The sequence below is a fragment of the Marmota flaviventris genome, chromosome 10, assembly GCF_047511675.1.
Source record: "Marmota flaviventris isolate mMarFla1 chromosome 10, mMarFla1.hap1, whole genome shotgun sequence".
Classification (NCBI taxonomy): Eukaryota; Metazoa; Chordata; class Mammalia; order Rodentia; family Sciuridae; genus Marmota; species Marmota flaviventris.
The window spans coordinates 80894965-80921252 of NC_092507.1; the positions used below are offsets into that span (position 1 = coordinate 80894965).

At 43.6% G+C, this 26288-nt stretch overlaps 1 protein-coding gene across 2 annotated transcripts in view; it reads left to right on the forward strand.

Moving 5' to 3' along the window:
* Positions 1 to 26288, forward strand: part of Slc44a3 (solute carrier family 44 member 3) — a 75321-nt gene that overhangs the window by 45218 nt on the left and 3815 nt on the right. The window contains exons 11-13 of one of the 2 annotated variants that reach the window (XM_027935233.2): positions 791 to 947; positions 3590 to 3676; positions 25822 to 25959. In XM_027935233.2, the coding sequence (XP_027791034.2) occupies positions 791 to 947; positions 3590 to 3676; positions 25822 to 25959 (382 nt within the window). The remainder of the gene's footprint in view (positions 1 to 790; positions 948 to 3589; positions 3677 to 25821; positions 25960 to 26288) is intronic. The other variant, XM_027935232.2, reaches the window with a different exon arrangement.

Genomic DNA, 26288 nt, shown 5'->3' on the forward strand with positions numbered 1-26288 from the left:
TCTAGAGCTGGTGTCCATGGGAATTCAAAAGGTCTCCCCCAAGGTCGCCTCAGCCCTCCTTTGTTTTATCCCATCAGGTTCAGGGCAGAGGAAAAACTGTGCCCATTCTGTTCTTTTTTACTCTTTTTCTCTGCCTGTGAAACTGACTTGGACACATTCTTGGGAGCTGTGTCAGGACAAGTCCTGTAAATGATTCACACTAAAGTGACCTTTAAAGAGTAGGGAGGAAATCAGCTGGATTTCAGGAGCCCAGAGCTGTGCAGAAGCCAAGCACCAGGGAGCTCTGTGTCCCTTCCCTTTAAACTTGAACTCACCGTTAACCTCACTGGCCCTGGTCCTGGTCATGTGATTGGGTCATGATTTTAATCATCAAGCTGATGCTGGCCACATTTACAAATGCGCCTGTGTAATTTAAACCTTGGAGATTGTGATAGAATCAAACTTCCGAAAATGAGATGAACGGGCTACTTGAAGGGTTGGTGGAAGGAGTAGGAGCCGCTGTAAAGAGGGAAAGTCGTTCATTTTAACTCATCACCATTTTCAAAATAGTTTTTTATTTTCTGTTCTGTGTTTGTTTGTTGCATTGAATGCCACTGAAAGGAATCACATTAGTCCAGAATATAATGAATGTCACCTTAGCAACCAAGGAGTATAAAAATTTTGCTGAATGCTTATTGCATCATTGCTTTGAAAGTTGTTAGTGCCATTGATGATTTGAACAGAGAAGGGTTTTTTGGTTCCTTTTTAACAATGGTTTTAAAAATAATCTTTTGTTTTTTCCTATTCCCAGAAATAAAAATGACCCTCCTGACCATCCAATCCTTTCGTCTCTCTCCATTCTTTTCTGGTACCATCAGGGAACAGTGGTGAAAGGGTCTTTTTTAATTACTGTGATGAGGATTCCAAGAATCATTCTCATGTGCATTTATGACACCCTGAAAACGAAGGTAAGGCTGCACCTAATAGAGAAGAGCTGAGGGCTGGGCAGCTGCAGAGGGTCCCAGGAGAGGACCCCTGACAGTGGCCTTTCAGACTCCCCCCTACCCTCACCCAGACCTTGTTCCCAGCCTCTGCCGTGCTGTGCCATGTGGTCTTGTGTGTTGGGTGGAGGGTGGGCAGGGAGAAGTTCTGGTTAGCTGGCTTTCCTTCTTATTTAAATGCTGAGATAAAAGGACTGAATTCTGAAGGTGAAATTTAAGCAAGGTTTTGTGGCTATTTATCATGCTTTTTTTTTTTTAAGTAAGAAAATACTTTCTAAGATAGGGATAATATTTCTTTCAATTTTGTTTGTTTGTTTGCACCAGGATTGAACCCAGGGGTGCTTAACCACTAAGTCACATCCCCAGCCTTTGTTTATATTTTGTTTAGAGACAGGATCTTGCTGAGTTGCTTAGGGCTTCCTAAATTGCTGAGGCTGGGTTTGAACTCTCGATCCTTCTGCCTCAGCCTCCTGGTCTTTCAGTTTTAATGCTCAAATATTCCTCGCCTGTTTTGTTTCCAAGAGGGTGTCCTAGGAACTTCCTGGTATGCATGGGGAAGAAATGAGTGGGGACAAGGGAGTTAGAATGAGTGTGTGTGAGAGACAGGGTGTGTGTATGCAACTGTGTGCAAGTGTGTGTGAGTGTGTAGGTATGTGTGTGAGAGTATATGTATGAACACACACACACACACACATACACACACACACACACACACACACTTGAAAGTGAGAAATGGGCAAGCTGACCTACATCTCAGCTCAAAGGACAGAAAACTGTAGGGCTTTTGTGCTGGGGTCTCCTCCCTGGTTTTTATTTCCATGCACATTTGGGTATGAATGCCAGTGGAAACCAGAACACCAGGAAAACAGCTGTTCTCATGGTATTTCTGTCCTGCCAAACAAGGGAAGATTGGACTTCCCCCAACTTTTTGGTTCTCACACAATGCTAATCTCTCCCCACCCCCACCTCAGGGTTCCTGATTTGGCCAGAGTTTCACAAACCTGCCTGATCCCAACCCTTTGTGTATAGTTATGTGTCCTTAGTATATTGGAGTAGTTTTACACATGGGGTCATATTAAACTTTAGAATTATTTTTGTTTTGGTATTTTAAACAGAAATCTGAGTTGTTGATACTTTTAAATCCATAATCAAGATTTAAGGTTAGTATATCACTTAGGAGCAATGGATTCAATTTCACATAAAATTGTCTGGCTTCCTTAATCTTGAGATGCATGCTAAGCAGCTGCCCACTGATTATATTTTCTTCTATTTCCATGAAAATCTTGCCTGGTGACTTAAAGAGCCATTTCCACATCCAGGACAAATCTATTCTGGCTCCTGCATTTTGAAATTGTTCCTTCAATCTTAGGAAACTTGGCTAAGGATTTCTTGAGGGACAGAACAGCTTTTTATTTTAACTATATTGTATTTCTATGTATATTTACATAGAAATATGTATTTATATCTTTTATGAATACATATATTTACTTTTATATACATTAGTAATAGGTAATCAAACAAGACATCCTAAACTCTCTGGGGAAGCCACTTTCCATAAATCTAAAAGAGAAATCAGTAGAAGACCCATGGTCTGTCTCACCAAGGTCTGAAAAGTTTTTATCACTCCTCAGATCCCATAGGACCAAGAGGTCAAACTCCTTTTTAATGAAGTCGCTGTTGGAGAAAGATGTCCTTTCTCAGGTTATAAAAAGAAAAAAGTGAAAAAGCAGTAGTCTTACAGCCCAGTACAGTCTACAGTTCAAACATTTCACACAGCTACCGGTGATCTTTTCTACTTAAAGAGCCTCATTCACAACGGCTGCCAGGCCCAAAAGTATCCAGATCAAGTTTCATCCAATTGAATTAACACTGGGACAAGAAAATGTCCATATAAGGCTGAGTTATTCCTGGGGTCTTCATAGTAGGCTATTTCAGGATTGTGAGCAGGGATTGTTTTACTCTGGGCCGTGGGTTGGTCACCCCTCCCCCAGGCAGCTCATTCAATTATTCACTCTTGAGTTATGCACAAATTCAAGTTGTATTTCGAAAGACTGATTTATACATTGAAATTTAGTCCCCAAAATCTCAGGATAGGATTCATTTTCTCTAAGGTTAAGCTTGATTCTTTCTTTACGTGGGCCCACAACTAGTATCTGCAAATGTACTGTTTGCTTGCTTGCTTGCATTTCTTTTCTTTTTATTTATCTATTTATTTCTTTTTCTGTCTCTGGGATGTGAAATTTTCAAGAACATAAACTTTGGGTTCAAAAGGCAAAATGCACCATTTGAGACACTTAGGGGCAGATGGAGAGGGAGGAGAGAATTTTTTTACTGGAACCAAAAGGCTCCCTTTTCCCTTGCTATTGAATATGGACTAACCATTTCCCTTTCTATTGAGGTTATAAGCCCAGGAGAGAATCTGAGTTCTTCCCGTTAATAGTAATCAGAAGTATGCACAAAACAGAATTTCTCCCATCTTCAGTGAGGACTGCTCTGGCTTTTCCCTGGGTACAGAAGTCCATAGGGGAAGCAAGCATACCTCTCCAAAGCTGCCTGCTTACCTTCTATCTTTTGTTTTCCATTTCTCCTGTGGTCTGGACTGATCCCAGCAGCACAGCAAATGGTCAAGGGGCACATTCAGATGCTGCTACTGCTGTTTCTTGTGTCTTGACAGATACCTGCGCCATGTCAACCAGGTATGTGCCCTACCCTGTACCCCAGGAAAACACAGCAGGCTTGGAAGTTAGTCTCCATCATTTAGGTCAGGGATTGGCAAATTGTTCCATAAAAGACCAGATTGTGGGCGGAGTGTGGTGGTGCATGCCTGTAATCCCAATGGCTTCAGAGGCTGAGACAGGAGAATTGCAAGTTCAAAGCCAGTCTCAGCAACAGTGAGGCGCTAAGCAACTAAGTGAGACCCTGTCTCTAATAAAAATACAAAATTGGGCTGGGGATGTGGCTCAGTGGTTGAGTGTCCCTGAGTTCAATCCCCCGGTAACAAAAAGAAAAAGACCAGATTGTGTAAATATTGTAGACTTTGGGGCCATATAGTCTCTGTGGAAACCACTTAACTCTGCCAGTGCAGCAGGAGAAGCCATTGACAAAGGTTGAATGAACGAGTATGGCTGTGTTCCAAAGAAACTTTTTGGTGGATGCTGAAATTTGAATTTCATGGGACTTTCACATGTCAAGAGAGCTTCTTCTTTTTATCTATTTTTTCCCAACCATTTTAAAATTGTAGGAATCTTTGTTAGCTCCAGCCAGAGGAAAGCAGGTTGTATGATAGACTGGCCACCGAGTTGTAGTTTGCAGACCCCTGCCATGGAACTTTAGGCATAAAAGGCATTCTTCAAATTCTAAAAGAAATGTGTTTCTCTTTTCCAAAATAAAAAGGAAAGGAAGTCTTTAGAACCCCAGCCTAGTGAATACATTATCAACTAAGAGCTAAAGTTCAGGGTCTTCTTTAAGAATTATAATTTTCCTGAGCTAGGAAAAGAACTGCCTCCCTAATTTTTATATATTTTGCCAGGCTTTCCCTTTCAAGCTATAAATATTCCTTTAAATCATAAAAATGATATCCTGCAATTGTTTGAACTTTAAATTATTTTCTCTTCTAAATCTTCCAAATTGGTGGAAATTTAAATATATGTTTTGTTTTCCTGTAGATCGTTTGGCAAAGTTTAATGGTCCTTGTCAAATTTACACAAAGCGGTATTTTTGTAAGAGAGCAGGCTGCTTTAAAATTTAAGTGTTCATGCAAATCTCACTTTGAGATTATAATAATAGTACTTCTTATTATTACCTATCTTCCTAATAAGTGTACCCTCAGAAGTAAAGGGGCTAATTAGACCATCCATGTTTATGTCTTAAGTAGTGTTTAAAATATCTTTCATTATTCAGGGAAAGTGTAGACTTCAGTACTATAATAGAACTTACAAGGAAGCTCTATTCTTAAGGCTTTTCTTAAGAATCTTGGAGTACCCTTTACAGTGTGTTTAGTTTTCATTTGCATTGCCACAAGCCCAGCACATATAAAGCACAATAAAATCCCATATCACCTTTGAAAATAGTGGATCCAGAAGCAAGTCAAGCCAAACCTCGGGAATACACTTGTCATGGGGTAAGATGCCACGCCTCTCTTCCCAGAGCTGTGTGTGTGGATCTGGACACCAACTTACTCCATGAAGATTTTTGAGATGCATTACAAAAATATATGAACAATGGCAAGAATTTTTTTGCACAAAAAGTCAAGACTAAGAAACATATAGGGAGACTAGAAAGACAAAAACTATGACTATAAACCCAAATATGTTGGTCATAGGGTCCTCCTGGGCTCCAAGCTAGAGTTGCCATCCCTCTTCACCGCTTTATGAAATTCAGGTTCTTTCTGCATCCCTCATTCACTCCTGGTTTCCAGCCTGCTCCACAAAAGCCTAAAGGTTGCTGACATGGAGAGGTCAAGAGGGCAGAGAAGCAGGTGAGGAGGAGGAAAGGTGGCCTAGCTCCATGCCAACCACCCTGCCTGGACTTTCAGCCAGAGAGCTCCACTCATGTGGGTGAGGTGGGGCGTCTCCTGAAGCTTCCGTTTGAAGATAGGATTCTGCCACTAAACATATTTGAAAATAACTATCCCATACCAGCATTACACTTGTTCCCTCTTCCCTGTTATCCTGAAGGACATGTTTTCTGCCTTCTGAAATTTCACCTCTTTATATGAATTCAGGACCTTTTCCCTTGGGGGTTCAGGGTGTTTATATTAAATCGTGTTAATTTTAACTCCACTCTAATTACCATGGTAGAGGGGGTGAAACCTTGTAACAGACATAGGGTGAGAGTGATCTCGAATCACAGAAAAGTTAAGCTAGTCTTGACCCGGCTCTTATAGTGAATCAGTGGTGCAAGCAGGGATAGGTCTTTGGGATTCCAATCACGGTGGCTGAACACCAGGCTGTGACCTACACCAGCTGTCGCCGTATCCTTACATGGGGGTGATGTGGTACAACTGACATGAACACTTCAAGGATTCCCGAGGTTTAGGAGATTGAGGAAGAAGAAGAAGAAGAATGAAAAAGACAAAAGAACTGATGAGAATGATGGCGGGGGTGGGGGTGAGGGTCACCTCTGATCTAAAATGACCACCAGAAAGCAGAATGAAGTAAAAATGTTTAAGGAGAAATATGGTAATAATGAAATGGTGACCAGAGCTATCGTAGGTCTCATCTGGAAAAAAACAAAGCAAAGTGAGCTGAGAGAGAAAAAAGGAATTCAGATTAGGCTTTTAAGAAATGTCCCGGTGTTGGAATGAGTGGCTAGGGGAGGCTTTAGCATCTGTGTCTGGAAGTCAGATTTTGAAGGGCCGAGGGCCTACTTTATTTTCTTTGTTTTATGGAAGGGAAGCTGGGAAAAGCTACAAAGGGGTGAGATGCATTTGTCACCCTTGGCACCCAGATGTTCTTCTCTCTTTAACATCAAGGAGCTGGCTGTGTCTCGCCAACGCTTTTGAAAAGCCTCATCCATCTTCACTGTGCCCTGTGAGGGGAACAGGTGACAGTTGTCACATTTTGTGGACACCCAGCCTAAGACGGCACAGTAATTCAGTTGCAGAGTGCAGAATAAAACCTCAAACCTCATCATTTCTAATCTACTTCTCTCTGCATTATAAATACCAAACATGGGTATAAATTTTTTAAATTGTGTCGCCTCATGTGTTCATTTCTATAACAACCATTTGCTTATTTACACTGGATGTGACCAACTGAACCTGGCATTGTAAGTGGGGGCGATGAGGATTCAGAGTCAGTATCAAGCATAAGCTAGGCCTTCGTGTAGTTGATAGGCTATTTGGGGGCATAGATGGCGGAGAGAGGGGTACAGTAAGGGGTATATGCATGAGACACTTATGTAAGTGGTACAAAAAAATGCAGGTTAAGTGCTGGAATGAGGGCTGCAGAAGTTTAGAAAAGGAGAATCTTGGTAGTTGAAGGTCTTTTAATGCAATAATTAGGGTAATTCATAGAAGAGATCGGACCCCAGTGTGGAGCACTCACCGGAGATCAGCAGCTCATAAATCCCAATGATAGCTGTGAGAAGTTGGCACTTGCTATACTGCCAGTTGTAGCCTAAGCACTTTTCCTACATTATATGGATAGCATCTCCGGTTCACAGATAAGGAAACTGAGGCTTAGAGAAAGCACACGGTGACAGAACTAGAAGTTGAATCCAAGCCTGTTTTGCCTCCAGGACCAAACTTTTAACCACAAAGTGTTTTTTCACCAACCAGAGGACTCCAGACCACCATCCAGGGCTGTTCTCTGCAGCCAGCACCTTTCCAAGCTAGGACCAGACAAGCTAGTTTGCTGACAGAGCGAGTCTTGTTAGTGGCTGGCTGGTGGAGGACCGGAAAGGCGTAGGGCTGTCAAGGGCAGTGAACTCTGAATCATGCAATTGTAGAGGAGGAAAGCCATATCAGGTGGGGTGACCCCACCTTCACTCCTCAGGAAAGCCAGTGGTCCAAGCCTCTGGCAGTGTGAGCTAACTCATTTCAGAGATTTACAGACAAGGAGCCCCTGTGTAGCCTCTCTGCTCCCTCCCAGCACTTTGGTGGGTCCTGTCTGAGAAGTCCCCTGTGGGACTGTGCAGGCTAACCACTCAACAAGAAGAGCACACCTCATAGTGTTTCGTAAAGTGCCCACCTGCAGTCCCTTGTGGAAGTTCCTCCCCAAGTACACACAGGCATCTGTCCCAGCTCTGATGTGCGTCAGTGTTCCTCCAAGTGTGAAACCCGCTGGTGGGCACGGCACTCTTCCCAATGGTTCCAAACTGATTTGAGCACTTCAGGAAAGCTCTTTCTCAATTTTTATAGGCAAATAGCAGAATTCTGTAGATTTTCATGTTTTGCTATTTACCAATAAGTAAACTAAAGAGTGTTTTTTTAAACTTATTAAAATAAGTTTGATAAACTTATTTGATAAACCCAAATTGGTATTTCATGAGAACTCATATTCATTATTCTGTTAAGATATAACATTGCTGCCAAGGCGAGGCCTCCCTGCGAAGTTTGTGAACGTGCACAGGCAGAGAATTGGGATTTTGCACATTGCGGGTAGAACACCTTGCTACAACCAGTGTTGCCTTGAGTTGGCTGTGCTGTTCTATTGCAGTCATTCCTGGTGTAATGAACATTACACTTCTATTGATTACTTGGTTCTTATTTATTCATTGTATTTTTGTCACCTTAAGCATTGCTTTCCTTTTTGATCCTTTTTCCTTCTTCCAGCAGAAGTGGGAATAGGTAGAAAGTGAACTGTGGGTTGATGTCAAAAATATTTGAGATATCCAGGTGTAGTGGCCCATGCCTATAATCTCAGCCGCTCAGGAGGTTGAGGCAGGAGGATCCCAAGTTCTAGGCCAGCCTCAGCAATTAGAGAGGCCCTTAGCAAGTTAGTAAGACCCTCTCTCAAAATAAAAAATAAAAAGGACTGGGGATGGATGTGAAACCCTGGGTTCAATCCCCAGTTAAAAAAAAAAAAAAGTTTAAGAACCACCATTTCTGTCCAGTCTCCTGGGAGATGCTCCCAGAGGAAGATGACCCCTTAGTCAAGTGTAGCAGCAGTTTGCCTCTCTGCCTCTTCCTTTGTGTAACTTGGGTGAGTCACTCAACTTTACTGAGCTCCTGAAAATTTAAAGGGTAGAATCAAATAATCCCTAATGCCCTTTTGCAGCTTTCTGCCCTGTGTTGGGGTACTTAGCCCAGGGCTGGGCCATGTGGGTATCATCTGCTCCCCTGTGAGGGATCAAGAAAAGGGGAAGACAGAAGAGACATTTCTTTTCCTGTTGTGTTCCAAAATGACAGGGTCCCTTTTTTCATGTTGAACTTCTTATCCATGGCAAGGCCTTACCCTAGAATCACAGAGATCATTGATGCTTTATCATGTCCTGATCCCAGAGCCTGTGAATGTGACTGGATGAAGGGAAGCCATCTATCTGTACCCACTTAGGAGATTCTGCCAGTAGTACGGCTCGGTGGTGATAAATAAATAACTGGTAGTAAGATTCAGGTAAAATGCCAATCACCTCCGTCATTCTCAGCAGAGGGAAAGTACCATAACGGCCAGCGCCTTTTATATCCATTTCTCTGTGGACCTGATAAACTGGTGCTACATCTCCTTGAGGAGGAGGGAAGAGGGTGAATCAGATGTACCTTGGTGCAGGCTGTGAAGCGTGTGGCCTACTTTCCTTTGGCCCCCATTACATACAAGCTACTGAGCCAGTGCCCTGATTGTCGCCTCTTGGTGTTTGCTCAGAATTGCTGGTGGCTTCCTGTCTTCCTGATGAACAAATATACTGGCAAAAAAAGTCCCAGAAAGTCTCGTGGAGTGGAGCGCAGAGAAAAACTTGCTGCTTCTGGGGAAATACACGCATCTCTCCCTCCCTGCCTCAGAGTCCCCCTCCACCTGCCCCCTCCACCAATACTTTTTCCAGTGGACATAATGTCAGTCTGTCTTCTAAGCCTTTGTGGTAGACTTGACCTTGTACAATCTCAGAGCCTTCTCTTCCCCTCATCCCTACTGTTAGCTCTATTTCAATGACTCCCTTTCTCTCGGACCATCAATAGCAGCAGCACCCAGTGACTTTTCCATGTCAGGTTTTGCTTCATCCCCAGCCAGTGGGCACATCTCCAGTTTCTCTTCTCTCCCTGCCCTCAGAGTAGCATGTCCATCTCAGGGGAAAAAATAAAAAGTGAATAGTGTGAACTTTCTCTAACTAGATTATAAAAATAATGTGAAAGTTCTTAAGAAGAGAGTTCTTCCAGAATTGGCAGTGCCATAATAGGTGATCTTGTTGTACAGTATGCTATCAGTCATTTTTTTTTCTTCCTATGACAGAGTTGGTCCTGAATCCTGCCTCTCCCACCAGCTGGTTTAAAGCTATTCTGGGGCAGCCAGCTGATGGTGAGAGCCCTAAAGAGATGCATCATGTGTGCGTGTTTTAGAAAGAAGCTCACATTTGTGTCAATATGATAGTTTGCATTAAGGCTCATTTATAGACAAAGGTAATCCCCTTACCCAGCTGTTTCATGGCAAATGCTCCTACTATCCTGGCTTTAAATAGAAAGGAATTAAGGCACCTCTTTGTCAGAGGCCCCAGACTGTCTGAGAGAAAACAAACTGAGTCCTCATGTTTCCTGATGCATGGCTCCAAAGCTGGGGGTATGACCAGGTCTTTGTGTGGCTTTCTTGGGAGAGAAGTCTTGAGAGCCTAGCTCCCACCTGCTGTGGGTATGTTGCAAAGGCCATGGCTCAGGAGGGTGGGGCTCTAAAGCCTTCTTCCCAAAGTAAGCCTCAGCCCCCTCTTCTCTTTGGGGTAGGGCCCAGTGAGCAGCTGCCATCTTAGACTAGACTCTAAAGCATTTCCTGACTTGAATACCTTCCGGGAAAAGCAATTAATGATTGTTCAATGAATGATTGCATCACTATAAGCAAGAGAGGGAAAGTTATAAAAAGCACTGGGACCATTAGGTCACTCTCTAGGGAGGCAACTGAGTGTTCACCATGAATTGCTTTGACTTCTTCAAAGTGTGTGGCTCCCCAAGACAGGCGTACCTGCTGTTTATCAGGCACTTTCTATATGCCAGGTGCTGTTCTACTTTATATGTATTAACTACTCATATACTCACAAATCACCCTGGGAGGGATGTACTATTATTATGTTTTCTTTTTAAACAGATGATAACACTAAGGTTCCAAAAGGTGAAGTAGTAATCTGCTCAAAGTGAGAGGGAAGAAGAGCAGCAGAGCTGACTGCTGAGGTTTTTGAGGAGCCTGTAAGGCCTCCTTCTTCTTTCTCCAAGTTTGGAACAATTGAGAGGCAAAGTGTCAAGCAGATGAAGATTTAAAATATCAGCTTGAATACCAAATTGGCTGGTTGTACAGTGCACCACAGGATCAGCTGTAGGCGAGTAGCTTGTCAATGTTTCAGCCTTAAGTTAGAAGGACTGAGTCCTTCTCTCCCAGGCCTGACCAACAAGGCAGAAGCTGGGTCTAAGAAGGAACAGTCTTCATGACAGGTGGATCCCGAAAGAGTGAGGAAGGGATGAGCTGTCTTGGTCACCTAAAAGCCCACCTCCCCGGAACTCTTTCACTCCTGGGCAAACCAGGACCATAGGAATGGCCATGGAAGAGTCATGTCATTTATCCATATTCTGCAAATACCAAACAGCCCTGGAGCCATGGTTGGGACACGGACTTCTGTTCTTAGTTCTCCTAAGCCCAGGAAAGTCTCATTTTCTATTCTGCAGGTAGAGGAAGACCTGCCTGCATTCTTACCCCTTGTTCCCAAACATTCTGCTCATACTGGGAATCCCTTACCTTCACCTTTCTTTCTCGGCTCCTCCCTCCAAACTCACCCAGTCCCTTAAGTCTGCCTCTTCCAAACAAGAGAGGTATTACCACAGAAGGTCTCTTGCCTTGGAAATACAAAGTCAGGGAGATCGGGGTTACTCTCACACCACTATTCAAGCCTAGGTTTCTCACCCGTCCACTAGGAGCCTCCTTCCACAGACTTGGAACTCAGAACCCCAGAACTCTGTAGAGGTCAGGGACACCCTCCCCTCCTTGTAGCAGAGTCTGTGGTATGGAGAGCCTCACCTGGGGCTGCACGGTGGGCAGTGCTCTTTCTGATTCACCTCTTCTTTATCCTGTGTCTGCTCTTCCCCCGCCTTCCCCACTTCACTGAGAAGCCTTTGCTGACCAGTCGGCCACATTACACAGTGTCTTCTGCAGAACTAAATGTAGATCTCCCCTATCCCTTGAGCAACATGGAAGACAGGTACTTGAGAGACAGAAGGGTGAGGGGCTTTGGGTCCTAGGAAGGTCAGGGTCTTACCTTTTATTAATGGTACAAACTCCCAGCTTCCTGTGCCTTGCCTCCCCTATTCTCCTCACATTTAGCCCTTCCTTTCTTTCAGGAGACAGTTACCCACATCTGTGAGAGTTCCCTCTCCTTCATTCCTTCCCCCTCTTTGAATCGGGATTCATACGCCCTTTTCCCAGCAGTGTGATACAGTGGGAGGGATGCAGACTTTGAGGCAGACAGGTCCGGGTCTGAATCATACTCCTTTATTCAGGGACCTGGGATAGGATTCTTCACCTGTTTCAGCCTCTATTTCCCCACTTACAAGGCAGAATTCTTAACACCTACCTCACAGGCAGTTGAGAGGGTTAAATAAGCTAGTACATGTAACTATTAAGGCTTGGTGTCTGACTCTTAGTACATACTCCAAAAATAGTTTCTTGGAGTGGGGGAGGTTTTAGCCATCCTTGCTTTTTGATTCATCAAATACTGGAAGTCTCTGTGCCAGACACCTTTGTATAAAAGCATCTGTTTCCCAGGATTATGATAAATAAATAGAGAATTTTTGGAAAGCTCTTAGTTTTGTGCTTGGCATGTAGAAGTACTAGTTGAGTAAATGAAAGTTATTCTTATCAACCCACCACCCAGTGTGTGAACTCCCGGTGAGACGCTGTGGCGCTTGGAATCACGCTTGTTGGCAAGGCTGTGCATCAAACCTGCTCAGTCAGGGCTCCGTCACATCCACCAGGAACTCTTCCAAATACGCCCTTCTCTTCTCCACCCTACCCCCAGTCAGAGCCACTACGCTCGTCACTTGTTGGGTAGAGCTGAACTGCTGAGAGCACCACTTCTGCCCCTGCAGTCAAGAAAAATGCCCAACTTTCCCCCAACGTGAAGGGCAACGAGGGAAGGGCTGGCCCTCAAGTGCAAACCTGTGAGCAGGAGACAGAAAATGACTGAAGATTGGAAAAAAACAAAGATTATAGATTGGTTTCCCCCGCAGCCCTCAGTCCTCAGGTGGTGACCTCTGACCCTCCTCTCTTTTGCATCTGGCCCTCATTTTCTTCTCTTCACTCCCATCTTGAGCCATCAAAAGTAGTTATGTCACTGTTCGGCAAGGGCAAATGGGACACTTTCCAACAACACTGATTGATCCAAGGAACTGCCATTTTTTTTTTTAATCATGAGATTCCCTTCACACACCTGAGCTTCACATAGCAGGCACAATGCAACCCCTTTATGTTCTTTGTAGCTTCCCGTGGTGACCTGTTCTAGGTACGCTGATAATGTGCTGAGGGAGACTGCGCATGTTTTTAACTTTGATTCCACCTTTGGAACCAGCAAAACCCAGTTTCCTCATAAATAAGGAAGGAGGTGACACATGTAAACACTGCTGTGACAGTGTTTGGGTGTGAGGACCTGGCAGCCACAGACTGAAGTTCTCCACAGTTCTTCCTTTCTGAAGGTTTGCATATGCAGTGGGTGCAGGGTGTACCTGTAAAGCTCAGGGCCTGCTGGGCTGTCATCGGTGACCACGGCCAGGGTGAGGGATGTACGAGGAAACATTCACAATCTAACTTATCAACATTACCTCATATGCTTGGGAAAGGCAAAGATTATAGATTGGTTTCAACATTTCCCAAATTCATTTAGTGTGGGAAATGAAATTAAATCACCAAGTAGCTCTGACTCCAAATCTAATTTTCGTCAGGAGGGACAGCAGGTTTCTCCAAGGCATTTCTGTCTGTCTCTTCTTTTTGTCTTCCGGAGCTGGGTTGTTGTCAGAGGGCTCCCACTCCCCACCCCTGAAGCCCACAACCCCCCTCCCTTCCATGCCTTCTAAGCAAGGCCCTGGCCGTGAGTACATTCCTCAACTGTCATTCTCCAGGTGTCTTTGTCTTAGATATTGAGACTTGTTGAGAGAAGGAAGTGACTGTTGGCTAGAAACTAAAGAATTCATTCCTGAAAAGAAATATCTAAGAAAGAAAGGAGATGTGTCATTGTGGTTAGGGAATAAAAGCCAGTTCAATGTAGCAGTCACTAATTCCTGTTCTGTTGTGAACTGGAATGTAATGATGCTCCCGGCTGCCACCAACTAAGTCCCATCTTGGAATGGCTTCCACATGGATGTGAATCTCAGCCACAAATGCAGATGTGGAAGAAACACTGTATCATGTCTCTCCACTGGATTTCTGACTTCAAGCTCCGTTCCACTGGATTGGCAAGAAATTTAATCTGTTATTTTTGGACTATTCCCCCATAGAGTTATACAAGGTTTCAGGTATCCCCAGACATTAATCGACACAGATCACCTTTGAGACATCCATCTTCCCATCGTCATGGTTCTTCAAACCCTGATTGGCAAAATGGGAATCTTTCACAAGGCCACCTAGAGTCGTATCTGCCTGGATGTGCTAGTAGTAGGTGACCAACTGTCTTGGTCACCTAAAAGCCCACATCCCTGGAACCCTTTCACTCCTGGGCAAACCAGGACCTTAGGAATGGCCATGGAAGAGTCATGCCACTTATTCATACTCTGCAAATACCAAACAGCCTTGGAGACATGGTTGGGACAACGACCTCTGTTCTTAGTTCTCCCAAGCCCAGGAAAGTCTCATTTTCTCTTCTAGGGGTAGAGGAAGACCTGTATTTCTTACCCCTTGTTCCAAAACATTCTGCTCATACTGGGAATCCCTTTCCTTCACCTTTTCCACTGTGGCTAATGGCTCAAAGAGCTTAAAAGTTTGGATAACAAAAGCCAGTAAGAGTTGTAGACTGGGTATCTTCTTTCCCTGTAACCTCACACCTGGGAATGAGCACAGAGCCTGAGTTCTGCTTGAATGGGGAGTGGAAAGAGGAGAAAAAGAAGAAAATACATGAGGCTGGAGAAGAAGAAGTCAAGAGAACATCACACAGGTATCAGGGACAGCTGGACAGCCTTCCATTTGGAGTCTCATCTCTACAGACTTTGAGAACAAGGGACCTAAAAAGTCAGAGAGGAAGTGATGTAGATAAATTTGGTTTAATTAGCTTTTGTAGGTGGGGCTAGAAAGTTCCTAAAAGTTTTGTCAGTTGGTGGCAGGCTTTGGCAATTCTCCAAGTGGTTTCTTCTCCTCCTGTCGCCTTTTATGGAATGCCTCAGTTGGTACTGGGTGGGGTAAAGAGGGCAGGTGCTAGCCTGCATTCCTCCAGCAGCTGAGACTCCCTGACTTCATCAGGACGCACTCCATGTGGGTGGAGAGGGCTCTCTGGGCTTATTTGCCTTGTCCATATCTCGCCTCCATCAAGGCAACAAAGAAACTTGGAGAGGTCCAAAGGAAGGAGAGGCTGCTGATCTCACCTAGTGCCTGTCCCCACCGTTCAGCCTGGAACTTTACTAAGGGAGCCCTTCCCTGCATGTCTGGGGATTGAAGGGCACACGCTGCCTACATGGCTCTTGGCATCTGCCAAGAGTAGCAGGGAGGTCATAAAGAAAAAGGAAACACTAGTAAAAACGGTTGCCCTACTAGGTGCATTGACATACGCCTGGAATCCAGAGACTCGGGAGGCTAGGATAGGAGGAGGACAGCAAGTTCAAGGTTAGACTCAGCAATTTAGAGAGAACTATCTCAAAATAAAAAAGGGCTGGGAATGTATCAAGTGGTAGAGCACTTGCCTAGCATGTGCGAGGTCCCCGGTTCAATCCCCGGTACTGCAAAAGTTAAAAACAAAAACAAAAACAAAAAACAGCTGAGCTTTCTTATTGAAGCTGCTCTAACCACACTTAAAACTACAAGAAACATTGATTTCTAAGCAGAAATGCCAGTGGAGAGAGGAGGCTAAATTGAAAAGGCCAGTTGTCAGTCTTCCAAGCTTCAAAAAGAGAACTATCACACCACAAAGTTATACTAAATAATATGTATGGTTCTGGCATAAACATAGATATAGCTATGTCACATCTATGTATATAGATCTTATGGATATATAGAGCCCAGAAATAAACCCCTGCTATATATAGCCAAAGAGAACAAGACCACAGTGAGGAAATGACAGTCTCTTCAATAAATAACCTTTGGAAAACTAGATATTCACATGCAAAAAATTGAGGTGGACCCTTACCTTACACCAGATGGAAAAAAATTAACTCACAATGGATTTAAGACCTGAAAGTGAGACGTAAAACTATAAAACTCCTTTTTTAAAAAATAAGGAAAAGTATCCTAACATTGGATTTGGCAGTGATTTCTTGGATATAACACCAAAAGCTTAGGCAACAAAAGAAAATATAGACAAATGTAACAAAAGTTACATCAAAATTAAAAACTTCAACACACCCAAAGGAATCCTTCACAGAGTGATCCACAGAGTGAAAAGTCAGCCTATGGTTTGGAAGAAAATAATCATAAATCAAAGATGATAAATGGTTAATGTCAGAATATAGAAGAAACAACAAAAAGAAGATCCAATTTTTAAAATGGGCAAAGGACTTGAAGAGACTTTTGTCCAGAGAACTTACACAGATGTGCGGCTGGGGATGTGGCTCAAGCGGTAGCGCGCTCGCCTGGCATGCGTGCGGCCCGGGTTCAATCCTCAGCACCACATACAAACAAAGATGTTGTGTCCGCCGAAAACTAAAAAATAAATATTAAAAAAAAAACTTACACAGATGACCCATGAGCACATAAATGATATTCAATGTTGCTAATCATTAGTGACATAAATCAAAACTACAAGATATCACCTCATACCCATCAAGATGGCCACTGTCCAAAGACCAGGAAATGGCAAGTGTTGGTAAGAATGTGAAGTTGGAGCCCTCATGCACTGTTGGTGGGAATGTAAATGGTGTAGTCATTTTGGAACACAGTTCAGAGTTTCCTCAAAAAATTAAAAATAGAAGCAGGAAGGGAGGGGAGATGGAAATAGGAAAGACGATAGAATGAATCAGACATAACTTTCCTGTGCTCATATATGAATACATGACCAGTGAAACTCCACATCGTGCATAACCACAAGAATGGGAAGTCATTATACTCCATGTCTGTATGATATGTCAAAAATACATTCAAACTGTCATGTATATCTAAAAAGAACCAATAAAAAAATGAAAAAAAATAGAACTACCATACGATCTGATTTAGCAATTCTGCCTCTGGGTATAGGTCCACAAGAACTCAGAGCAGGTCTCAAAGAGATATTCGTGCAGCCATGTTCATCATGGCATTATCCACAATAACCAAGAAGTGGAAGCAACTCCCATCAACAGATGAATGGACAAAGAAAGTGTGGTGTATGCATATGGTGGAATATTATGCAACTTTTAAAAAGAAGTAAATCTTACTAGGGCATGGATGAACCTTGATGATATTATGCTAAATTAATAAGCCAATTGCCAAAGAACAACTACTATATGATTCCTCTCTTACAAAGTGTCTAAAGTGGTCAAAAATACAGAAACAGAAAGTAGAAAAGCAGTTGCCCCAGGCTGGGGCAATTAGTGTTTCATGGGTATAGACTCTCAGGGCTGCAAAATGAAAAGTTTCTAGAGATCTGTTACCCAATGCGAATATCCAACTGAGCCTCTATACTTAAAAATGGTTAAGACAATGAATTTAATATTATATTTTTACCACAATAAAAAGAAAAAAAAGATGTGTTATTATGGGAAATATCTTTTAAGCAAATCCATTTTTCTAATGAGAGACTTTCACTATAAGACAGACTAAGCTGTGGTTCAGAGCAGTAGGTATTCCCAGCAACTAGTGTAACCTTTTGATTTCATGATGCTTTGGATCTGGAGTGTCCCACAAAGGTTTGTTTCAGAGCTTTGCTGTCTTGGTCACCAATGCAGCAGTGTTCAGAAGTGGAGCTTTAGGGAAGTGACTGGATTGTGAGAGCTATAACTTCATCAGTGGATTAATCCATTGGTCGATTCATAGCTGAATGGACTACTGGGAAAACTGGGAGGCAGGACCTGGTTGATGAGAGTGGCCCTTGATGTGTGCCCTTGGGGCCTATATATTGCCCCCATCCCTTCCTCTTTCTCTCTCTCTCTCTCTCTCTCTCTCTCTGATCCCTGGCCTCCATGAGGGGAGCAGTTTTGCTCCCCAGTGACCTCCCTGTCATAAAGTTCTTCTCATGCCAAAGCAATAAAACCAGCCAACCATAGACTGAAACCATGAGCCAAAATAAATCTTTCCTTCCTTAAGTTGATGTTCTCGAGTATTTTGTCACAGCAATGCAAAGCCAACAGATTTATTGCCAGATTCTCTTAGGCCCTTCTCATGTGACCTAAGAGGTCAGCTTTTGTTTTGCCAACTCCAAGGTCATCAACAGTGTGACAGACACCTGACTTAAAATTAATTCCCAAGATCATGAAATCCATGAAAAATGTGAATATTCCCATTCGCGCTCTTCATCTCCCTCTTATCTATTCCACAGTTCTGAGCTTCCAACCAGAGATGTTTGACATTCTCTTAACCAAAGAACCAATCTTCTAAAGTCTTAAATACCGTGGCCATGTGTAGAGGTTTTACAATAGGATACATGGTACATATTTTGCACATGCTGTCTGAAGTTATCCTCTCAAGGACTCTGTATTAGGTAGATGTTACCCCTTGGTACAAATGAGGAAATAGACCCAGAGCTTATCTAAGATGATAGCATTACTATGTGGTAATCTATGTGACCCCCAAAGCCATGGCCTTATAGCTTCATTGTGCTGCCTGGAATTCCTTGTCAAGGATAAGGGTCAGGAGGAGGAGAAGACCAGTGGTCTTCGATCTACGAGTCTTCCTAATAAAGCCTGAAGTCAGTAACTGTATAAGCACTCCTCATGCCCTGCATCTCCCATTTCACGGGTCCACAGTTTACTTTTGCCTTACAAAACACCAGGCCTCCCTTTTGGCTTGCTCATTTCCTCTACTGATTATGCACAGGTCAAACGAGATTAGTGGGTGTGAGAGTACTCTGTAACTGGGAGAGAGCTTATTGGACACAGTCAGCACTTCTATGTGGTCCTGTATCCTGGGCCTGCAGGGCATTTGGAATTGTTTTGTTCTGCTGGTCTGTCCATTCCTCCTCCTTTCTGCCTGTGTATATTTACAGAGGAATGTTGGGATGAGGTCCAGGTTGATGTTAGCAATGGTCATTTCCTGGTGGTGGTAGTGGGGTATCGAAGTGATTTTCTTGCTTTCTTCTTTTTCTCCATCTGGGTTCCTCGATTTTTGATGATGAGCATGGAAATAATAGAGCCATTCTTAAAATTAAGCAAAACACACACACACACACACACACACACACACACACATACCAGGGCTTGAACCCAGGGGCACTTAAACACTGAGCCACATCCTTAGCCCTTTTTATTTTTTGAGACAGGATCTCACCAAGTTGCTTAGGGCCTCACTAAGTTGCTGAGGCTGGCTTGCAATCCTCCCAAGTCGCTGGGATTACAGGCCTGAGCCACTGCACCTGGCTAAAATACAAATGAAATTTAAAAAGAGCAAACTAGGCAGCACTGCCTTACCTCTGGCTTTGCAAGCAGCAGTGGCTCTCAGTTCAGAGAGCTCCTCCTTCCACCTACCTCCACCCTGGCCCAACCCTTGAGGGGACTGGCAGGTTTCCCAATCACCATCTTGTTGGACATTGGTTTGCAACCTTGGGTCCAGTGAATTCCTGAAGGGATATGAAGGGTGGACGCCAGGCCCTGGAAGGCCCAGAAGCTTTTGTGCTCTGCCCGCCCCTCTGCATGTGTTTATGATAAAAACAGCTCAGGATGAAACTGCTTTGGGGTGGTTCCTGCAAGTTTTACTGTAGGGCCACAGAGGACCCTGGATGTACAGGGATATAGCCGGACTCAGATTTCACTGCATTTCTTTCATTTCTGAGGAAAGTATGAATATCACCAGTGTGTAATTTGTTCATCATCCTGTTTCTCAGTTGGTTTTAATAGATCTTGTTTTATTTTGAGTTAATAAATATTAGAACTCTGTTGGGAAGCCATCCGAGAAATAAAGCTGAGTATTCACGGCACATGGTTTTGGCAAGTACTTTCTCTCCTCGGAGGAAGGGAACTCTGTTTAACTTTTCAAAGTCAACAGAAACTCAGGTTCACAGTTCTGCCACCAAAAGAAGAAACCACTTCAGCTCAGGGGGAGGACTGCGGCTGCGCTCAGCTGACGCGGGACAGAGGGCTGAACTGTATGGGCTTCGGTTTTGACTTAGGGAGCAAAAAAATGTTCTTTCTATCTAAAAGCTGTGATTAACATTCTTGGAAACTCTCAATGTAAATTAAAGAGCTAATCTAGCTTTTTCTGGTACCTAAAAGAACACTTAACTCTTTCATTTTTCTTCGATATTTAGAATTTTCTGTAAAATGAGAATTGTAGGACTTATGGTGATCATTTCACTGAGCTGTGGTGAGAAGTAGAGAAAATCAAATAAGGTGATAATAGGAAAGTGCCTGGTCCTCTATAAAGCACTGCACAAACATGAAGCATCTTTAACATAGGACTCTGGAGCCGGCAGGCACCTTAGACAAGCTGTGAGACAGGGTGCCTGAGAAGCAATAGACTTACTGGAAGCCACTCAGCAAGTCTTTGAAGGCAACAGGATTGGAGCCCAGTCTCTTTCCACCAAACCATCTTGCCATGTTCTTGGCTCTTTGTAATGGTACATCTTATGAGAGCACCACTTTATTATTTTGAACCTTTTGGAAGGAGAAGCACAAAGTGAACATTTTTCTGGGATGGGCCCAGATGAATCAGGCCTACTTGGTATAATAAGGGTACCACACCAGTTGTGTGCTTGTGTTCAGGGACATGATGCTTAGCTTCTCTATGCTTTGATTTCCTCAGTTACCTATTGGGCTGGATTATTAGGAGGATTAGATGAGTTAATACATTCAGGAAGACACAGCCTAGAAGTTGACACAAGGTATATACACTCACACAGTGACCATGTAGTTACATATAAGTTGCGTACCTGCATCGTGACCGAGAAAAATTTAAAAAGACATAGATACAAAATCAGGAGGCTTTTGTCAGGTCTGTGCCAAACTATTTAGAACATGTGACACAGCATCTCCTGAGGTGAGGATCTTGGGGAGGTAGACTACCTAGGAAGAATTACAGTTCCTTCTATTTTCTCCCAAAGTAAGAGTCTGGCCCTTGGCTCATGACTGCTAATGGGGCCAGTGTGCTCCATGGATGTATGGTCACAAATTTATCATACCTCTGCAGAGCCCAGTGGGTATTATGGAGGTACTTAGAGGCTCCCAAGGTTTGAGTGGGAATCAGTCTGGGGAAGTGTTGATATTATGTCATCTATATATTTTTCTTTTATTTCTGTCCACAGTCCCTGGATCACTACTACCATAGCCCTTGTTATTTCCTAAGTGACTAGATCGATGTCAGGGCATTTAGGCCTCAGAGGCAGGCCTCACAAAGCAAAGTCTCTCTAACCATCTCCTGCCCTCCTTTCACCTACTCCTTTTTCTTCCCAAGGCAAGCCATTAAAACTCTAATCTTAAATTTTCTGATCTATTTTGCTTGATAGTAGATGATAAGCCCCCTCTGTTATGGTTCATATTTGAAGTGTTCCCCAAAAGCTCATGGGTGAAAAAATGCAAGAATGTTCAGAGATGAAATGATCAGATTATGAGAGCTGTAAACTAATCAACCGATCCACTGATTAGATTGGTAACTGTAGGCAGGTGGCGTGTGGCTAAAGGAAGTAGGTGACTGGGGACATGCCTGTGGAGCTTTCTTCTACTGGGCCCTTCCCCCATGATATCTGCTTCACTTTGAGCCCAGAGGAATGGAGCCCGCCATCTACGGAGTGAAACCTCTGAAACTGTGAGCCCCCAATAAACTCTTCCTCCTCTAAGTTGCTCTTGTTGGGTATTTTGGTCACAGCAATGCAAAATCCAAGTAAAACACTCTCATTTCAGAAAAGGGTCCTGCCCCATACCTCTTAGGAAGAAATGCTGAAGATGTGAACAGACAGGTCATATCCTTTGTGTTCATGTTTCAGTCATGTCTTTGCAATGAAGTCCCCAACCCAAAAGGACAGAGTTTGAAAAACTTCCAGATGGTTCCTAGAGGATGGGTATGCCCAGACCTTGCCTATGCATCTCTTTGTATCCTTTGTAATACCCTGTATAATAAACTAGGCAAGGTAGTGTTTCCCTGAGTTCTGTGAGCCACTTGAGCAAATTAACTGGATCCAAAGAGGTGGTTATAAGAATCCCAACTCATAGCTAGTTCATCAGAAACAGGTAAAATGACCTGGGGGACTGGTGAATGGTACCTGAAGCCGGGTAGGGAGCAGGTTTGTGGGACTGAGTCCTCAACCCGTGGCATCTGATGATACCTCCAGGTAGACGGGGTCAGAACTGAATTAAAGGCCATTGAGCTGATGCCTGTAGTTGCACCATGGCTTGCTTGGTATCAGAAGTATGTTGTCAGGGTTTTAGTAGAAGAAACTGATTCTGAGTTTGAGTTCATTTTTGCTTCTCAGAGGTGCATGATTTTGTGGCTCACAGAAGACGGTGATAAGGAACATCTGCCCTGAATGTTCCCAGGGCAGCCTGGGAGAGCCTCCTGAAGCATGGGGTAAAAATCATGAGTCCCAAAACTTCTTGTTGATCCCTGAGTGCATAACAAGGCCTTTCAGCTCCCCCGAGTGTGGTTTGTGACTCTTCCAGATCCATGCCCCGTTGCCCTCGTCTGCTGGCCTCGCAGTGCCTGACAGGTGTGTTCGTGTTCACACGCACACCTGTCTCACTTGCTGGCTCCCAGTGCTGCCTCACTCCCCACCAGAGTCAGCCAACACCAGGACCAGCTCCAATGCCCCATCCATGAAATATCCCCTAAGTCCCCCCCATGCCCCACTTCCCTCACCCGCAGTTTGTTGTGCTACTTCTTGCTGCTCTCACTTTTGTGCTTCCCAGCAGCTTAGGACAGTCCCAAGTGGGCAGTCCAAGAAAGTCTGAGATCTGTTGACCTGGAACTGAGAGTCATCTTAATCCCAGGCAAGGGAACGAGAACAGGGACCTCGATACTGTTCAGGTGTGACCATTGTCAAGCCTTAATAGCTTTCAATATCAAGGCACAGAAATATCCATGTTTTGTTGTTTGGTTTCTTGGGTACTGGGGATTAAAACCCTGGGGTGTTCTACCACTGAGCTACATCCCCAGCCCTTTTTATCCTTTTATTTTGAGACAATACTCACTAAGTTGCCCAGGCTGGACTCAAACTTCTGATCCTCCTGCCTCAGCCTCCCCAGTAGCTGGGATCACAGACGTGTGCCACCATGCCAGGCTATCCATCCATTCTGAGATGCTAAAGAAGCATACCCACCAAATTGTGTGATACATTGGAAGCCAGAGATCACCACTGATCCTTGCCTCCTTGCTTGAAGTTGAGCCTTGGGGTCTCCCGATTAACTTTCATCACCAACACCGTGTGCTTCCTAATCCTCACCAGTTCCTTCCAGGCACCGTCAGGCTCTGCAGATGACCCTCACACATAAACCCCCCGGGGTCTACAGCCCAGGCACATACACACTCTCAGAACAGATTGACAATATGGAAACTTCAGCACAATTCATCTTCCAGCTGTCTGATAAGGAAGCAGCTTCTCCTCTGAATAAGTATGAATTAGCTAATGCTGAGCTGGCAGAAACATTCAGGCCATATCCTGCGTTGAGTGAGCCTTCCCTCCTCCACCTATTCATCCAGACATTAATTCTAGGTCTCTCTGTGGCACTCAGGGTTGAATCCTGTGTTAAAATGCCGGTGGTGTAGTAACTGCAGGAAGGCACATATAATTTCCCTGTCAGAGTGGTTTTAATGTCCTCTTTCAGTGGCACATGAGACATTAAAGGAAAGATAAATGGCTATGGGTCCCCAAAAATCTGTGGAGTCAACACATGCATGAGAAACTATCACTTTAAACTTTAATCCTGTTAGCCAAGAAGCAAAATCTATTTTTATTGCTCATGAGCAATGGTCCTAAATTGATTATAAGGCAGTAGGCTTCAGGAAAAAGAAGCTCCCCCCACAAACTGCAGTCCCCTCAGGGCTCAGGAAGTACACTGAGGACTTCAGTGTAGAGGGGGAATGTGAGGGGGTTGGTGGGCTGGGGACAGAGCTTGAATGAAAAGACAGGACGCAAGAGGCTTGTGGCATGGTGACCACACTGGCACTACCATCCTAGATCCGGGAGTGTGAGGGTCTCAAGCCTGAGGATAAAGGAAACTCGGGTCCTTCCCACACCTCTCCAGGGGTGCAGGGAGTTGCTCTGTGTTGCTGTTGTAGGTGAGGTCATTTCTGGTGAGATCGCGAGCTAATTACAGCCTTTATTGCTTGCTTTCCATTGCCGGGTTCTTTGCTGAATACTTTATAGGGAGCAAATATGTCCTTTAATCCTCCTGGCGTCTCTGTGCAGTAGGTGCTCTCCCTCCCTTTATAGACCAGGAAAAGGAGGTCTCAGAGAGATTGAATCACTGGCCCAAGACCAGCAGCTCCTCACTGGTGGAACTGGGCTTGAAACCCAGAGACAGTCTGGTTCCAGAGCCTGCGCTCACCTCAGCCACCACACTTTTAATAGCATTTTGGCCTAATGAAAACTGCTAGTGTAATATCCAAAAGGTTAGAATAATAACAACAATAATAAAAGTTATCTGTCTCACTGATTCACTAGGGATCTGAGGAAAATGCCCTTGATCTTGGTTTCTAGTCTATAAAAGAATAAATAAGCCACTCTTCACCCACCCACCCCTCGCGTGTGTACGCACGCATGTGTGTGTTGTTGTTGTGTTGTTGTCTGTTTTGCAGTACTGGGGATTGAACCCAGGGCTTCACCCATGCTAGGCAAGCTCCCCACATGAACTATGTTCCCAGACCTTTTTAATTTGATTTTGAGACTCACTAAGTTGCCCAAGCTGTCCTGGAACTTGGGATTCTCCTGCCTCAGCCTCCAGAGTAGCTGGGATTCCAGGCATGCACCACCACTCCTGGTGTTTTGAGAACTAACGAATAAGTCATCAGGACTCAAAGAATCTTAGATGGTTGAAGATGTTTAGTTAAATAATGTGTGCAGCCGGACATGGTGGTGCACACCTGAAATTCCAGCAACTCAAGAGGCTGAGGCAGGAGGATTCTCAAGTTCCAGGACAGCCTAGGCAGCTTGTGGAGGAAACTGGTCACCAGCCTTTTGCCTTTGAGAAACAAACATTCTTCTCCAGTTGCTGTGGTGAAGAGGGAATTTGGTAAATTGGGGCAATTAGTTCTATTTCCTTCATCCCTACTAGTTACACCTCTCTCATTTCCTCTTCTGCTTTTTTTTTTTTTTTTTTTCCTGGATCTTTTCCACTAGAAGCTGGAAAACAGCAGTGGACTCCAAAATGGTTTCCTTATGAGGTTCTGGAAGGGTGTTCCAAAGTGTCGATTTGTAGACCATGGGCTAAAAAAACTTTTATTCTTTAAAGAAATGTCAACCACCGAGGCATGTGTAATAACCTTGTGTGTTTTCCCAGGAAAGTGATAATTCTTACTGTGAACTGCAGTACCAGGTAGCATTTTGAAAGATTAAGGAGAAAATGGTCTTGAAATTACATATAGCCATAAGGGAAAGGTATTGTGAAAAATGGTCCCAGAAATCTTTCTGGAACCTCCACTTCCTTTCCTGTCCTCATACTGTGCTGTGCCCTGAAGAGTAATTTATGCTTTATCCATCATTTCTACGTTTGTCATGGGATGTTCAACCCACCGTATGGACCATATTTTACCTTTTCCATTTATTGCAACTATATGAAAATATTTTTCGAACACCATCAGAAACTCAAAGTGACTTTGAAAATGAATGGATTTGTTAAGGGTAAAGATAATGGGTTCATAGTCACCATCTTTCTGTACTTCCCCCCTATTCTGTGTTATCCCTCTATTGTCTTCACAACAATATTTTAATGAATCATTATATTTTTTACTATTGTCTTTTGTTTCAGAATGCTTATACTACCACTGCCATTAACGGGACAGATTTTTGTACATCAGCAAAAGATGCGCTCAAAATTGCATCCAAGAATTCAAGTCATTTTACACCCATTAACTGCTTTGGAGACTTCATGATTTTTCTAGGAAAGGTGAGATGTCTTGACTAAATAAAGAAACATGGAATTCCAAAAATTAAGTCACATACCAGTCTGAAAGGAATGAATGTTTCTTGTGTACTTGCTTTATAATAAATGCTGTGCTCCATTGTCTCATTTATTCCTCAATCCTGCAAGGTAGTCCTGTTTTACAAATGATGAAACTAAGGATCCCATATTGGTAGGGTCAGGATTTAATTCTGTTCTTACTATTTTTTTTTTACCTGTGACCTATTGTCTCTATCATTCTGATTCTCACTTTTTCAAGTCTAAAATGAAAATGCTGCTAACTTCAGCAAATAAGTATGTTTTTGTGGGTTATA